At 34.2% G+C, this 18,788-nt stretch overlaps 1 protein-coding gene across 1 annotated transcript in view; it reads right to left on the bottom strand.

The window, feature by feature from the left end:
- Positions 1–18,563, bottom strand: part of tmprss9.S (transmembrane serine protease 9 S homeolog) — a 65,513-nt gene extending 46,950 nt beyond the window's left edge. Inside the window, exons 1-6 of the mRNA XM_018243506.2 lie at positions 18,433–18,563; positions 4,772–4,926; positions 4,469–4,596; positions 3,343–3,410; positions 2,910–3,082; positions 242–283 (exon numbers count right to left, since the gene is read on the bottom strand). Coding sequence (XP_018098995.1) covers positions 242–283; positions 2,910–3,082; positions 3,343–3,410; positions 4,469–4,596; positions 4,772–4,913 — 553 coding nt within the window. The 5' untranslated portion in view covers positions 4,914–4,926; positions 18,433–18,563. The remainder of the gene's footprint in view (positions 1–241; positions 284–2,909; positions 3,083–3,342; positions 3,411–4,468; positions 4,597–4,771; positions 4,927–18,432) is intronic.
- Positions 18,564–18,788: the final 225 nt, after the last annotated feature.

Genomic DNA, 18,788 nt, shown 5'->3' with positions numbered 1-18,788 from the left:
TGTGTTAGAAGAGTGCAAGTGAGAATAAATATTAGATAAGTGGGCACAGGTCAAAAAAGAATAGAGAATGTATAAAAAAACACTATTTTTAGTATTGCAATGAAAATAGATAATGTTTAGTGATTAGAATTAATGAAATTATACCATTGGCAAAATACTAAAATGGGGTTAATAAAATTAAAGAAGTAAACATATCTGTATATTAAAATAATTATTAATCAGAGCCTGGGAAAGCTTTTACCTGACTTGAGGTCTATGGAGTTGAAGGACAGTCCATGGTTATCTAAAATGAGGATAAGAACCTGCTTAGGTTAAGCCACATATTTAGTTTGCAACAGTAAGACACGGGATAGCGATTAGGCAAGGCATTATTACTGAAAAGATGGAAGGAAGTGTTTTTAATATCAATTAGAGCTAATGTATCAGTCCCCAAAAACATTTGATTAGAAAAAAAAGTTTGATTCCTGCTGAACATATTTTAATTAATTATCATTAATATATAAATTAGCATAGTAAAACATTTTTTTTATGTAGTTTTAAAAAAAGTGTACAGACACTCCATTATGCACCCACACATTCTCAATATAAAAATACATACGCATTCCTGATTCCTATTTATTATATCATCTTCCTAGAAGATACATGCATTTCTCCTGAATTAGCGAATAGAGAGAGAATTGAAAAACCTGTAGAAAGTTTCAGTGCCAGGGCTCTATGGGATGCTCAAACTTATTAGCGGAAGTGTAGGGGGGCAGCAATGGGCTTCTGAAAATGTGCAAAGAACATGGTGATTTGAACCCAACTCTGCATTTGGTAAGTGACCCCTCTAGTGTTTTTATTGCTATTCTAATCAGCATTTGCATTACTTTACATACTGATAAAGTTAACCAAGAAATGAGAATAAATGGTTTGTCAGTGTTGTATGATTCCACAAACCTATCCCTTAACATATACATAACCTCAAAAGTATACTGTTATGACATTATAAATACATTTTATATTACTGAAGTTTTAATAATGATGTATCACTTTCTGTTGCATTAAAGGTTTTATTTTTGAAGCAGACTGCAATAACATTTTGCCAGAACTACTACTGTTACACATTTTCAGACAAATCACTTGTTATTTTAATAAAAGTATCCCTTTAAAAATAAATGACCACTTATAACTATCATGATCATTCCTATGAAAACATAATAAAGATAATTCCATAATCATTCAGAAGTGTATGTGAAAACTAGCTATTATATCCATGTAGAAGGGGTTTAAAATAGTTAATTCCTGTGCTCAGACATCAAATACTTTAACCTTCAGCTGTTATTAGATAGAAAGTTATTGTACTCCCATACAAAATGCCCATGTACATGATGTTCCTTAATCATCTCTCTGTAATTTTTCAGCCTTCTCTTTTTAATAATTTTCTTCCTTTACTTCAAGCACTCTTGGCATCTGTAAAAAGAGCTGCTCTAGTTTGCCATCACTCGGATTACACGGCTATGTTGGCTTATAATCAACATCTATGCCACTCCTAAACTGAACTTGTGGCTATTAACCCTATTTATGGAACCTATTAGACAAACATGAGTAATAGATTGGGGCACAAAAAGCAAAGTATGGCCCAGTCATATAGATAGGGATTCTTTTTTTTTTTTTTTTTACATTATTGGGTTTAGGGTCATTAGCCAGTTACTGTCAGACATGATAATTATAGCAACCTGACACCCACACCCATTTGCAGCCAAAAAAAATGTCTAGTGTGACATGGTTAACAGAGAGCCTCTAGGACAGTGTGCAATTAAGTTTTTTCCTCTGTCTATGCCAGTAGTCACTTTTACACCATGGATGCTTTTCCTCAGCATTTAAATGTCACTCTGTATCAGCCATGGTAGGCACATAATATAGAACTTTCTTAAGGAGAGGAAAAAGGCAGACAAAGGATAAGGATAAACAAAGTAGAGGCAGTAGATCTGTAGAAAAGACATTTGTGGGTTTACCAGGTATGATGATCAGTTAACATATGAACTTAACCTACTCACAGGGTAAAAAAAATATGTTATCCTTATTTACTATATTTCTGTCATTCTTTCCTAGAAATAACATTGTCATAAACAGGCACAGATTTATGGTAAGGCCACAAACAGGCACAGATTTATGGTAAGGCCACAATGCCCGATTTGCCTTTGTTCTTGGGGACAGGGTAATTGGTACAAAACAGCAGTACAGATAAGTTATGGAGCTGTTACCAGGTTAGTACCACACTTATCAGGAATACTTCTGAAAAATTAAAATAATTTTGAAAAAAATTTGACTCTTTCTCTATCCTTGACAAACAACAGATGAATTTAGATTTTTCACAAAAATCAGAGTGACAAATACTATGTTGCTGTAGAGGGAGTTTGTGTCTTTATATTTATAAACCATTAGTAAGGAAATGTAGGAAATGCTGCATTGAGGGTAAAAATGGTGATATTCCAGTGAAGATATCAGCTGTTTAATAAAGCATAATAAAGCATTTTTAAAGCATAAGGCACAAAGGTAATTTTTAGAATAATCTATAGTCTATTGTTTATATAAGTAAGCTGCTGTTTAACAATGGGGGCAGCCATTCATAGGAGAAAGGGCTCAGGTTACACAGCAGATAAACTCTGTAGAACATAATGGTGAAAAATCACCAAAAGACTGCACTCACAGGACTTTACTTAGTTTACTAAATTTAGTTTATTTCAACTTTTTGCCTCAAAACTCAAGCTGTCATAAGGAAGTCGGAAGTAAAGTCCTGTGAGTGCAGTCTTTTGGTGATTTTGATATTTATCTGATTTTGACCAGTACCAATGCATTGATGGAGGTTTTTAAGTGCACCAGCGTATTGAATTGTATATGTATAAATATATATATAAACCTAGACTTACCTGTAAGTACAGCTGAAGAGATGTTTCCAAATGTGGGGACTGGAATAGTGTTTCCTCTTAAGAATAAAGCCAGGCCCTGCCTAAGAAGTTTTTCAATTTCCTCATTGCCAGGGAAGTGACCGGAAGCAAGGAACTGTAACTTTAGGTAAGCAATAATGCTTTCATTTCCTTGCCTGCAAAAACAAGTGTATAAATCTGAGAAACAGAGACAGCAGCATCTGTGCTATCAAAAAAAAAGAAATCTGTATATAAATAAGTGTCTGCTACTTAATATTAATGGAACTATAGTGGTAGAGTGTTTGTTGTTCATAGGGATGTATGCAGTTTTGTCTATGCAGAATAAATATGAGTGAGGAAAATGAGTATACAAGGTTGAAACATCAGCAACTTCTCACATGTGTTTAAAGCTTGTAGCAAAATTAACTCTGCTTACCTGTATTGTAAAATTGCACATTCAACATAGATTTCTTCTGCAACAGTGTTCCTGAAACTGCTTCTTAACTACAAAAGGATTAGAGAAACACAATGATTACTGTCCTTCTTTTAGAGATTCACACATCAATTGGTAAATCACAAGTTTTGTTACATATAACAACTTTATATATATATATATATATATATATATATATATATATATATATATATATATATATATATATATATATATTGGGATTATTATTTTGCAAATTTTAATTTGATTATGGTACAATGATGATGACATACAAAAAAAGTTGTGGAGACCTATTTAAGGTCGGATTTCAGTTATCTGCTGTGTATCCTTTTTCCAGCATGAATGGCTGCCTCGTGGCTACACAGAAGCTATTTATATAAACTATAGTTGTGTTTCAAAAGCAAACACACCAGTTGTACCAGTGCAGAGCAACTGTACTTTATATTTTCATTACTTTGAAACGGTTTCATTTTTTGTTGTTACTGTTCCTTTAAGGTATGAAGATTATGGAAAATATATATGTGTATTTATATATATATTGTTTGGCACAGCTCAGATACTGTTTAGGCACCTTTCACAATGCCCAATTGAACAAGCTTTATCTAGAAGTATTGACATCTGAATAAGCCATCAGTGGGTATATATATATATCTATATATGTATATATATATATATATATATATATATATATATATATATTTACATATATATATATATATATTTTCCAATGAATATCCGCACTCCAAACCTGCTGTTAATAGCGGGGTGCACGGTAATTGTTCATGTATCAATTATTTTCAGACCAGCACTCCCTTTAAAACTTGGTAATTTTATTATTGTGTAGTATCAAATACCCTATTTGATACTACACAATAATAAAATTACCAAGTTTTTAAAGGGAGTGCTGGTCTGAAGATAATTGATATATATATATATATATATATATATATATATATATATATATATATATATATATATATATAGATAGATAGATATATATATTTTTTTTTTTTTTTTGCACTAAATATTAATCTCCACTTTGACAAATAGTCTTAAATTATAACACATAAAAAACATTTAATATTTGTGTTAGGTACTTTGCACTTACCAGTCTCTGCAGTGTATTGGTTAATGACCTGTGGTACAATGAGGTTCTATTCTGTAGACTGGCATCATACTGAAGTCCTTGTACCTCCAAAGTATGTGTCATAGTGAGGCTATGAGTTGTTAAATACACTAAAACAGAGGTATGAATGAATTATGTAAAATGTCTCTCTTGAAAGTAGAATAACTGAGAATACAATTATAATACACTAATGAAGGGTGCTTGTAACACTAATATAGTGCAGACCAAGCCAAATGGCAAACTAATCAGCAGTCGAGCAGATGTGCCCCAGACACTCCAACTTACTTATTAATAATGCTGTTGTGATGCTGAGGGTAACACCTCCAAGAAGTAAAGAGGCCACAGTCCACCTGCAGCAAGGTGTGCCTAGAAAATCAGCCTTCTGAACATCCAGCACTGGTTCATTATCCGCATACTTCTCTGCCATATTAACAGGAGATCTGCCAAGGAAAACCATATAGCTGTTGCTTATGCTCATGTCAACTCTTTGTTACCATTTAACTCTATTGAAAAGATTTATTTATTATTTAAACTATACTCAGTTAGTTGCAGTGCCATTTTTTCACTAAATGCAGCAACCAGGCCCATAGGTTTGTAATAAAACAGTTAAAAGTACAAAATTGTACAACAAAGCTTATCATAAAAGCAGTTGCTGTACTCTTAAAAGCATAGTTCGGTGGGTACGAGCTTCCATTTTAACCCAATAAACCAAAAAAACAACAGTTTGCTGTTGGTCTTTAACAATAAGTTTGGGGATGATGTTATAGCATATCACATTGCATTAAACACTGCAAATGTATTGGAAGGCTGTCCACAACTTGATCACATTGTACATCTGTGTACCAATTCCCTTTTAGTGTGCTAGTGGTAGAGCAAGTAGTGAAAATCTTGTTTGATGTCTAAAATTATTAAAAAAACAGCTCTGTTTACAGTCTGCGGTTGTATTGAGGCTGAACATAGGGGTACAATAGGGTCTTTGTTAACGTTTTTTCAATCAACTTGTGCTGTCCGATGGAAATACCTAAATTCCAGACATCTCCCCTCTGCTGCAGATTTTATCACAGACCAAGAAAAAAAGAGGAATTATTGCAGATTCACCTGCTATTGGGAACTGTGGGTAGGAGTTATTAAATACACAGAGAACTGAAATATCAGCACGTTACATTGTAATCCCACATCGTTAAAAACTTTGTGGCATATTTGGGGCAGTTTCCTTATTTCACTAAATTTGAAGAATTATATTATTTGCTTGCAAAAACTTGAAAAGTTAGAATTAGTTGACTTCCTAAGTTTTGTAAAGATGTAAAATTATACAGTGTGCCACTGCAGCCACATATCATCATGTACCATACCTATTTCCTTGACCAAATAAAGGGAAAAATGTCAAACAGCTGTCAAAGAGCTATCGTTATATCATGATAACAAATCTTTATGTTCTTAACCTGATAGTGTCAAAGAAAACATAACATGATATTATGTTTCTAAAAAAGTAGAACTCTATTTGCCCTGGTTCCTTCTCAACAATTTTATGATTCCACCTGATATCAGTACCTGCTGGCTGGAGTATTTATTTTTTACATTGAATATCTCTGATTTGGTCAACAAGCTTACATGTAATTAATATTATTAATATTATTTTATATTTAGAGCCAATGTGAAATGCATCCACTCACTATATAAGGAATGGTGAGCCTCTGCACCATACAGCCTATAGTAAATTGAGAGTAATTGACCAAAAGCCACACATACCTAACAAAGGAAACATAAACAGGTCTTTAATGGTCACTTACTGTCACACATTCATGCATGATCTCCAAATAAATAAATTTGCAAACAAGTATAACACATATTTAGGGCCAAATTTGCCGTTACATGCATTGTTCTAGACTTGGGTCTTCTGGCTGAGTAACCAGATAACTGGGAACAGCTTAATAATAGACCACTTGGTCAATGATAATATGCAAAGTAGTTTGTACATTTGCCATTCTACCAGGTTTTCTAACATTTGAAAATGTTTTGAAATTGTGTCGCTTTTGGCTCAAATACAGAAAAAATGTACACTTAATTTTGATATTAGCAGGCTGGCTTACAATAATTGCCATGTGAGAAACAAGTCATTTTTTAGAGTAATGCAGTATTTACCATAATGGCCTCTAAAGGTTGAATAATGTAATGCCAGATGTCAGACTAATTTTGATTTGATTTGAAATTATATTGATGTACAGCAATAAAGTTTGGTATGAAATTGCTGATATATTGTTCCATTTGTCATATGTTATATATTTTAAATTAGATATCCCAAAAATATTTAAATATAGTGACATCATATTCTACCTATATCTACCTTAAAGGGATACTGTCATGGGAAAAAAATTTTTTTTCAAAATTAATCGGTTAATAGTGCTGCTCCAGCAGAATTTTGCACTGAAATCCATTTCTCAAAAGAGTTAACAGATTTTTTTATAGTCAATTTTGAAATCTGACATGGGGCTAGACATATTGTCAATTTCCCAGCTGCCCCAAGTCATGTGACTTTTGCTCTGATAAACTTCAATCACTCTTTACTGCTGTACTGAAAGTTGGAGTGATATCACCCCCTCCCTTTTCCCCCCCAGGAGGCAAACAAAAGAACAATGGAAAGGTAACCAGATAACAGCGCCCTAACACAAGATAACAGCTGTCTGGTAGATCTAAGAACAACACTCAATAGTAAAAACCCATGTCCGACTGAGACACATTCAGTTACATTGAGAAGGAAAAACAGCAGCCTGCCAGAAAGCATTTCTCTCCTTAAGTGCAGGCACAAGTCACATGACCAGGGGCAGCTGGGAAATTGACAAAATGTCTAGCCCCATGTCGGATTTCAAAATTGAATATAAAAATTTTTTTTGCTCTTTTGAGAAATGGATTTCAGTGCAGAATTCTGCTGGAGTAGCTCTATTAACCGGTTTGTTTTGAAAAAAACATGTTTTCCGATGACAGGTTCCCTTTAAGGAGACCCCCAGTAACCACACTAATTAATACTATAGTATAAATATGATATAAAAGTATAAATTGCTTTATAGCCATTGCATCTTATTCAGGCCTGGACTGGAATTAAAAATAAACCCTGGCAGTTCAAGCCCACAGTTCAAGCCCACAGAGGCCCAAACAGCCCCCAACCAGATCACTAAATAGTAGTGATTGTCTAACTCAGTGATCCTCAACCAGTGGTTTATGAGCAACATGTTGCTCACCAGCCCCTTGAATGTTGCTCCCAGTGGCCTCAAAGCAAGTGCTTATTTTTGAATCCCTGGCTTGGCACAAATTTTGGTTGCATAAAAACCTGTAGTAATGCCAAATAGAATCTTCTGTAGGCTACCAGTTCCCAAATGGGCAACCAAACAGACAACCAAAGCTCTTATTTGGCACTCCTGGAACATTTTTTATGTGTTGCTCCCCAACACTTCTTCTATTTGAATGTAACTTACACGTATAAATGGTTGGGGATCCCTGGCCTAACTTATCTTACAGCAGCCCTTTTGGCATTAGCCAGAATCCATAGATAGCCAGTCAAGGTGTGATTTTATTAATGTTTACATAACCCAAAAAAATAGAGCTGCTACCATTTGGTTTATCTGCACTGTAAAAGTTCTGATTATCATTGACAAGAAGATGTCCATTGAAGGTAGGAATAAAATGGCTCAGGAAAGTAAAGGACAGTTAAATATATTTATTTCCTATCATACAATACATTTTACTGCGTGATATATTGATGGCATCAAAATTGGGCAAATGTCTTTTAAGCAAAAAAAAGGTCATACAATAACACTAGGTAAGGTAGGCAAATTGTCATTATAAGTAAATGCATTTTTCTGCCATGATGGGGCAGTCAGTTTCAGTTGAGTTAAAGGAAAACTATACCCCCAAAATGAATACTTAAGCAACAGATAGTTTATATCAAATTGAATGACATATTAAAGAATCTTACCAAACTGGAATATATATTTACATAAATATTGCCCTTTTACATCTCTTGCCTTGAACCACCATTTCGTGACTCTATCTGTGCTGCCTCAGAGATCACCTCACCAGAAATACTACAACACTAACTGTAACAGGAAGAAGTGAGGAAGCAAAAGGCAGAACTCTGTCTGTTAATTGGCTCATGTGACCTTACATGTGGTGTGTATGTGTGCACAGTGAATCTTACGATCTCAGGGGGCGGCCCTTATTTTTTAAAATGGCAATTTTCTATTTATGATTACCCAATGGCACATACTACTAAAAAAGTATATTATTATGAAAATGGTTCATTTACATGAAGCAGGGTTTTACACATGAGCTGTTTTACTCAGTATCTTCAGGGGCGCGCCGCCAATGAGGCGAGCTGAGGCAGCGCCTGAAAGGATTCCAGGGGCGGCAAAAAGCCGCTCCTGCACCTTTAAGAGCCGAATTTCCGGTTTTCGAACCGGAAATTCGGCTGTACTATTGCGAGAGAGCGCAATTGCGCTCTTCGCAATAGTGTTTCTGCCTCCCCTCCCGACGCGTAAGTTGGTGAGGGGGGACGGGATTGCAGGAGCCGCCTCAGGCGGCTCCTTAGTAAGAATCGCTGCTGAGTATCTTTTAATAGAGACCTACATTGTTTGGGGGGTATAGTTTTCCTTTAAGAGGCTAAACATAAAATGATAATTTATAACAATGCAGAAAAGTTCAGTTAATTGGTGTTATACACTGTAACTATTACTTACTATTAACTTGAGAACTTTTTGTTGCCTAGGACTAGGCAACAACCTATTCACCACTAGGAAACAACCTATTCACCTCTATAAAGAGGTAAATATATACAGTAAATCAAACAAATTACTTTGTTCTCAATAACTTTATATCAAGAATTTGACAGTTTTAGGATGCAGAGCTGTCAACATCCCCATTTTTTTGGGAGTTACCAGATTTTGGCATCCCCTGGTCTCCCATCACTCTTAACAGGGAACTAAGGTCTAAAATAGAATAACGCTTGAAATGCTGTATTTTGTATACTAAATATAAACATAAACTTATTGCACCAGAAGTCTAACTAAACAAATGATTTATACTTTCAAAGTTGGCCGCAGGAGGTCATCATCTTGTAACTTTGTTAAACATCTTTGCAAGACCAAGACCATGCACATGCTCAGTGTGGTCTGGGCTTCTGTTGGGAGGTTGAGCTTACGGATCATCAAAATTATCAAAACAGCACAAGTCAAATAATATCTGCCATAGAAGCCTATACAACAATATTCATAATCAGCATATGCAATCTGCACTGGGTCTGCGGATATGAATCTCTACACGGTCGCTAACTGCTCTACAGGGAAACAAACAAAGCTGCTTGAGTTCAGGGACTTAAGGCTGCCATTTAAAATTATGATTGTTTCCCTGCAGAGTAGTTAGGAACCATCTGAAGTTTCCTATGTGCAGCAGTCAGCAAAACTGAATTTCATTGCATACAGTCAGGTTTCTTATAAAAATGGTAGCCATTTTTTAATTAAAGTATATTGGAGATAGATTTCTTTTTCATTAAAGAAAGTAAAAATGGGATTTTATTTTTTTGCCTTAAAATCCCCTTTAAGCACCCCCCTCATTTCTGATGATCTTCCATGATTTCTGACAATCTATCATAATTAGCATTTGTCTTTGTTTTATATTTAAATAATGAGTAAAACTACATTTGGCTTATTGTGTGAATAGAATATGGGGAGGATGATTTTGAGGTTGATAAAAATAAAATAATTTTTTCCCTTTAAGGCTAACCGCCATGGTTTGTAGCAGAAATAGGTTGCTTGCTTATTATCAATTAACTGCATATATATATATATATATATATATATATATATATATATATATATATATATATATATATATATATATATATATATTATATATATATATATATATATATATATATATATATATATATATATATATATATATAGGCCTAATTATCAAAATCGGATTTATGTAATGTTGGTGTTTTTTATACGGTACTTTGAACAAACCCGAATTTTTATCAAACTGTGTTTGTTTATTTTTTAAAAAATTTGAATATAAAAAAATTTATTAAATAAAATTGTGAAAAAGAAATACAGGTATGGGATCTGTTATCCGGAAACCCTTTATCCTAAAAGCTCCAAATTAGACTCCCATAGACTTCATTTTATCCAAATAATCCAATTTTTAAAAAATTTATTAATTTTTCTTTGTAATAATACAACGGTAGCTTGTACTTGATCCAAACTCAGATACAATTGATCCTTATTGGTGTCAAAACCAGCCTATTGGGTTTATTTATTTTTACATGATTTTTCTAGTAGACAAAGTATGAAGATCCAAAATTATGGAAATATCCATTATCCGGAAAACACCAGGTCCCGAATATTTTGGATCACAGGTCCCATACCTGTACCTCCAATTTGTAAAAAATACTTTATATTTGCAATAGACAGCTTCAATTGACTTCTATATTCACACAAAATCTTTTAGATTCTAAAGTTTAACATTTGAATTGTAAACATTTTTTGCACTTAATACATTTTGTATATTCGAGTTTTTCAAAGCATAATTCAGATTCAGGAGTTTGAATCACAGCAAAAAGTTGAATTTGAACGTTGGTAAATCACTCCTTAGAAGCCAAACATTTTTTTCGAGGGGAAAATAGAAAATAACAATATTTCTGTAGTGCTAGTGTGTTGAGTTCAGCTTCAGACAAATCTCTATGTTCTTCCTTCTGTATGTTTGCACAGGTTTTCTCTGGATGTTACTGATTTACTTACTTTATTGGCAGATTCAGGTGAATTTCACTGTAGTGTGGATGTCTGTGCATACCTAGGGGATTTTTACTTTAACTGCCCTTGTGAACTCAGAAAATCACACTAATAAATGTTTGTTTTTATCACTCACTATGATAGTTTGATAGTACAACGTTAATATACTTTATATATATATATATATATATATATATATATATACCTACCTTATCAGTTCCATCTGCACACACTGTACCGGTATCTTTCACTTCTGGGTGCTGTGTAGTGGTTGCGAAAAATCGAAGAAAGGCATGATCTCACGCACTTCAGTTAATCACTTTATTTTAACTTTGTTCACCGCATTTCTTTACAAAAAAGCATTAACGTTTCGGCTTGTGGTCTGAAGCCTTTGTCAAAATGCATTACCATGGTAATATATATATATATATATATATATATATATATATATATATATATATATATATATATATATATATATATATATATATATATATATATATAGTCTTGATGTAATTTAAAAAAACTTTTCCAAACCAAAAATAACAGATATGTCACGGGTGCAGGCAAAAACTGCCATTTGAAATCAGTTATTCTGGGATGCATGCACTTGAACTACCTATTGTCATGGACCATAAACTTCTAAGTACATTGCTACACATTTTTCACATTTTGCAAATGACTGTAATATAAAGCCTTTGAATTTAACAGCTCTACAACCTACAGTGTATGAGCATACATTCAATTGTATTTATGCACACAAAGGAAGCTTAAAGGAAAACTATACCCCCAAAATGAATACTTAAGCAACAGATAGTTTATATCAAATTGAATGACATATTAAAGAATCTTACCAAACTGGAATATATATTTACATAAATATTGCCCTTTTACATCTCTTGCCTTGAACCACCATTTCGTGACTCTATCTGTGCTGCCTCAGAGATCACCTGACCAGAAATACTACAACACTAACTGTAGCAGGAAGAAGTGAGGAAGCAAAAGGCAGAACTCTGTCTGTTAATTGGCTCATGTGACCTTACATGTGGTTTGTAAGTGTACACAGTGAATCTTACGATCTCAGGGGGCGGCCCTTATTTTTTAAAATGGCAATTTTCTATTTTCGATTACCCAATGGCACATACTATTAAAAAAGTATATTATTATGATAATGGTTAATTTACATGAAGCAGGGTTTTACACATGAGCTGTTTTACTCAGTATCTTTTAATAGAGACCTACATTGTTTGGGGGGTATAGTTTTCCTTTAAACAGAAAAATCATAAGGGTTTAGGACTGATTAAAGCCTAAAAGAAAACAGTGTACAGGGTGAAATGAGTCCTTGTTGAAACATGAAATCTGTCTTAGCCTTTGGCTTTGATTAAACTGCAATTTTCAAAGTTTGGTAACTAAGAGGGGAATGTTATAATAATCGAATGTTTAGAGCTGCTCGCAATGAAAAAAACATTGCTTTGAATATTACATAGCACATTATCACTAAGCAAAGGTTAGCGTTAACACGTGCTCTGGAGTTTTATTAAATATTTTATCACAAAAAAACGCTTTGCAACTGCAAAAGTGTATTGGATACACTGCGAATGTTCTCAACAGCCATTTGGTTGCAAACTTTGCGAGGAAGTCATTGAGATCTGTAATCGGTCAAAAATGATGGAAATATGGTCGATAACGTTCACAACGGTGTCTGCGTATGTTTTATGCGATAACGACACATATTACATTCCCCCATTTATACCACATAAGGGCATGTTTACTAACATTGGAGATAAACATCTCCAGTGATGTTGCCCATAGCAACCAATTAGATATTAGCTTTTGTTTACTAACTTGTAGGTAACTGTCTCTTTTCAAAATAATTTTGGCCACAGTTTCCTGTGATTACCAAATCTGTTTTTTAAATTCTAGTAATTCACATTTATATTAACGTTTTACATTGTGCATACATTCTAATATAATTTTCAGTTGGTCTATATTTTTAATTTCTGTGTGTTTTTGAAATTATTTTTAATTTTTGTTCAGCAACTCTCCAGTTTGGAATTTCAATAGCTATCTCATTTCTAGGATCCTAGTTACCCTAACAACCAGGTAATGGTTACATTGAGACACCAGAAGACAAGAAGGACTGAATAGATAAGCAAAAACAAGTAACAATAAAACTGTAGCCTCACAGTGCAATAGTTTTTTTTTTTTTGTCTGCTGGGGTCAGCAATTCCCATTTAAAATCTGCAAAAGTGAAAGAAAAAACAATATAAAAAGGTAAAAAAATAAAGATAAATGTATAAGTTATTGAGAATAGACCATTCTATAGCATACCAAAAGTGAACTAAAATGTGAATAAATCCTTTTCAGAATTAATCATAAACATGATAAATTCATCTTACCACTGTTCTAATGTTATTTTCCTGTACATTTCTAGAGTTGTTAATAATAATAATAATAATAATAATAATAACTGCAATTTAGAAGCATATTATTATTCTTTTTAGAAAGTAAAATATGTGCACATTGCTTGTTGTGCATGCAAAAATGTTTTTCTGAATAGTTGCTTTAGTAGAACAGTATAGTCATAGGCATTTAATCTGTAGATCTTGTTTATGTTTTCTAAATACAAATATCTAGAGCAAGGACTTTTCCCAAAATTAGTTTTGCTCTCATATGTACCTCTTTAAGACATAATACACAGAAGATGCAGCACCTCTTATAAACAGGATATAGTTTTCCTCCTCTACTACTTGACAGAATATCTTCTTGTAAATATTCTTAGATCTACTATGGAATTATGTACAGCTGTGTGAAATGTAATGTATTGTATGTAATGTATTTTACAAATCATATAATTCCTTTTCGTTTTATGCTGCAAACATCACTTATCATAAGATTCATTATGATCTCATTTAATAATGAAAAGTTAAAAGTCATCTTAATAGCCAATACATTCTACATTCTACTCTTTAATAAAATACAGAACTGGTCACTTAACTTTATCAAGAGCTGCCCTTTAATCATCATGGGGACACTGGTTCTGTGTCTCAGCTATCTTGGACTGATTGTGAAATAAAACCTATTTTCAGATAAAAAGAAACCTCGAAGCTAAATATCATCAAACAAAAGGATGAGGCAGGATCTGTGGCTGCCACATTATGATCCCAGTCCTTTCACTAGCAATAGCTTTTGTTTGAGAACAGAAAGTGAACTGAAAACCCATGGGAACACCTTTTTAATACAAGGATTTTAACTCTTTGAGTTCAAAGTATATTTACCAAGAAGCCCTATGGGAGTTTAAGATGACCACCAACAATAATTGGTCTGGAACTGTCTGTTATCTTGTAGCATGTAGCAGTGCCTGGGAAACATTCACAAAAACGGAATGCAAATTTGAGCACAAATATGTCTTGTACATGTGTACTTTAAAAAATTATAGTCAATTTGGCTTAGTTTATTTAGTCAAATTACTTTTTTTTAATTTGCATGTTGTATATTTTACTGTTGTGACTCTTTTACATAGGCACCCATCAAACAGAAGACTATGCATCTCCAAAAGCTACTTTAAGATTGCATTACATGGAGCAGTAGCTACATATATTTATCACGGTACAACTAATGTTGTACAGAAGTTTAATAGCTTACTTTTGCATGGTATTTATGTTTTGATTTCTGGGTGTGCTTATTGTATTGATTATTTATACTGGTATTTCACAACATTTTTCTTTCTAACTCAACTTGGCTTGATTACATTTATAACTGTTAGTAGCTTATTTTACTTTTGGTTCACATCACAGTACTTGTATACAGGGGCAATCCTGGGGCTCGGAGTGGGTCAAAGGGGGGCAGCATTGCAAGTGCAATGAGCACAATAGCGCTCTCTGCACTAGCGGAGCTGAATTTCCAAGTTAAAACATGGAAACTTGGCTCTCTGCCTCTTGAGGCAAGGTTCTCACCATCTTCTGTATTGCTGTAGAGCTTTCTGACGCATCCACAGTTGCAGATAGTCCACGATTAGTTGAAACTGCACATGTGCAGTTTATGCTCAGTTCAAGCTGTGTTCATGCTCTGTTCATCAGCAATGTGACAAAAGAGGATTCAAAAATTACAGAAAATGCTGTCAGTGAATTCTGCGGTGCTACTCTGAATATATATATCAAATTTACACACCGGGGGGGGGGCTTTTTCACATAACCCACGCAGGAAGGGAGCAGGGAGGAAGATGATGGAGGGCGGTGAATGGGGGCTATTGTTGGTGGGGGTATAGTTCTAAAATAAATAAAAAAATAGTTAGTCTGAGTGGATAAACCTCACCAGCCACTTTCTATTCCAAGGAATGTGTAGCAATACACTTTTTCATCAGGTTTAAAGCTTGAGAAAAGGCCATTTTGTCTTAAAAGTTGCCGCATATTGTTACAAAGTTACAATGTATTTACATTGACCATTGAAAGTGAAGGTAATTGCTTGCCCCGCCTCGATGCCTTAGGCATAGAGGAGGGGCAGGCAATATTTGATTGACAGCTGAGATTTTTAAATGCGCTTACAACAGCTATGAATGCTTAAATTAAAAAAAAGAATTTGGATTTCATGTTTAATTTGAAAATGACTTCTGTTATACAGCTTTTTATGTCTGGGTGACAGGTCCACTTTAAGCTTTGGAATACTGAAGGCCCTCACATCTTGGCAGAGACTTAAACATCTGATTAAACCCCTATATTTCAGGGTCAGAGAGTAAACATGTTTGAGACTATTATATTAATTTTTCTTTGCCCTGTGTTAAACACACAAAGCATACAGTAACTGGCACATTAAGTACTGGAATAGCTGCTTAAAATGTCTTCAGTTGTCAAATGTGCTGGCTATTGTACAACTAGCACATAATAGGTAGGTATTTTTATTGTACTTTTCTTTAATCAAAGTGCAGTTTCTATATTTTATACTGCATTGGTTGCCAGATGTTGCTGCAAAGAATAATATAGAAAATAATGATTAGTGTATGGCAGGCTAAACAGCATGGTGAGTCTTGACACTTCAAGTATGCCTGTTTAGTTCTAATTTAAAGTTGTATATATAATATTCAAAAGCCCCGAATATCATGTAAAATATATCCTAATAACTGGTTCTTAGTAATGTCATCAGTTATAGTTGGTGCTTAGTAAACTGTGCCACTGCTCAACCAAACTTGTGTTAAAAAAATGTGGCACCTACTTTAAAATATAAGCTTTATTAGTATAACTCTCAGTTTGGTGACCTGTATAAAATGACCATATACAGTATTTCTATTTTTTCTAGTAATTTAGTTTCCTTGCCATTTAAGGGTTATCTAGTTGGATAAAAAAGCATGACCAGAAAATTAGCATTGCAAAATAATTATAACTTCAAATCATGCTACGGAATAGTTACTAAAAGCTAGAGGATATTTTGTACTGTTTCAGCTTTGGAGGCTCCAAGGCATTTTTTTTACTAAGTGCTCTTCATGTGCCATTTCTGTGTACATTAAAAAATGTAACACAGTATATTTTATAATCAAAGTCATTAAGTCAGATTGGATTGCCAGACTCATTCCTTTTACAATACGGCTCATCAGTGGTGCAGATAATTTAACATGATGATGATGTTCTGAAAACAATTGAGATATCCAATCCAAATGTAAATTCTGTTAAATTATTTACTGAGGTTCCTTTCACATTTACACACACACAATATGGACAGTTTTATCAGGAAACAATGTACATGCCTGTACAGCTTTGGAGGGTGGGGACAAACCAGAGTTGCCAGAGGAAACACACATCAGCATACAAGAACATACAAACTCCTTGAAGATAGTATTTTGGTTGGAATCAAACATAGCGGCCCAGTGCTACAAGCTATAGTTGTATTAATTGTATTGTGCTCTCTACCATGCTGTTATTGCTATTGCTGCTCATAGAAAAGCAATTCTTTGCCTTTCTAGCTTCAAGAGGGCATGCACCCCCCAAAAAAACACAAACAATTATAAAATGTTATTTCTGTGTCTGTCAGGGGGACTCACCTCTGACAGAGATTCTATCTAGACAGACAGGCCAATTAAAAGAGAAAGAGATTTAATTGAACAGTTTATTGGCTATTGGCACAGAGCGATTTGTATCCCATTACTCTGTGTGATACGTGCTCCACCCAAACCGGAAACGGTTTGTGCTTCCCGCTGTGACCTGGCGTCTTTACGTTCTTGCGTCATTGCGTTCGCATTGTAATTTGAATACAATTGCAGCTACTTATCTGTATGTGTGTGCGTGTCTAGGAGATTTCAGTGCTTTTCTAAGTACATGCTATTTCTGATAAATCGCTCGGAAAAGGGTCTCAGTGCGTTTTGGAGCTACAGGTGATTCACAAACACGCTGTGGGCACAGGAGCTGGCGTCTTTCATTTGTTTTTGTTCAGAGACAAAACGAGTCGTCCAGTGTGTCCTTACCCTAATGCTGTGTACTTCGGTTCCTAAACTATTTATATAACAAATTGCTTGTAGTTGTTAACTTTAAAGTTGTTTTATAACATAAAAGGGTATTATTTTACCTCAATATGTTATATAATTTTCTTAAGTAACATTACTTAGATTTTTTTCTCAACTACGAGTTGAGTTGTTACAAAGCACTGTAATTAACTGTCTCACTTTGGGCCAGATTCAGTTCAATGAGAAACTGAATCCATTATCTTGTGGTTTATCTCATGATAACTCAAAGTCTATGGAGAATTCTGAACCTGAATTAGTACATATGATTTTCTCATTTACTTGAATCTGGACCTTTGTCTCCATTGCAATGAACAGCTATACATTCAGTTGCGTGTTCAGGTTATGAACAAATAGAGGGACAGAGCAGTCATCCAGATTTCCCCTTTACTATAATGCATTGAAAACAGAACACTGATAAATGAACTGGCCTCTTAACAAGTACTGGTGTTCAGCAATTGGATATGTAAAACATGAACTTAATTTTAGCATGATAGAAAATATATATGTTGATGCAGCTTTACCCGGGATTACCAGTAAAAAGTCTAAAATAATAGTGAAAACAGAAATGGCCTCTGCCACTGATTTTAAAAGCCACATCAAACTTGAAATATAAAGGAAAAACAGGTGCAATAAAGTACCTGTGGAAAACATTATAACAATAAAAATGTGCTTACCTATACTTTTTGGTGTCTGTGCTTAGTTTACTAGTGCCCCTTTTGTATCCTAAAAGGATAGTTCCCAAGTCCACAGCTATGTCCCATAAAAAGTCAGCTTCTACATTGACTTTCTCAGTTACCTGAGTCGATCCTTTTTGTCCTGAAAGGTGAAGGGGGGGGGGGGGGGAGAGAACTGGTGGGTTTATGAATATTCAGAGTTCAGGATTTCCTGGATTGGCTTCTAAAGAGAACAAATCCCTTTTTTTTGGGAGGTGGGTGGAGGGGAGCACCTTTGTCATGGAATGAGGTTTATACATAAAGGAAATATATATTTTTTACAACATGTTGGTAACCTTTAAATGTACCATTTTCAT

The sequence above is a fragment of the Xenopus laevis genome, chromosome 1S (assembly GCF_017654675.1).
Source record: "Xenopus laevis strain J_2021 chromosome 1S, Xenopus_laevis_v10.1, whole genome shotgun sequence".
NCBI classification, from domain to species: Eukaryota; Metazoa; Chordata; class Amphibia; order Anura; family Pipidae; genus Xenopus; species Xenopus laevis.
Note: the sequence above shows the minus strand (reverse complement) of the source record. Positions and strands in the feature narration are given on the sequence as shown.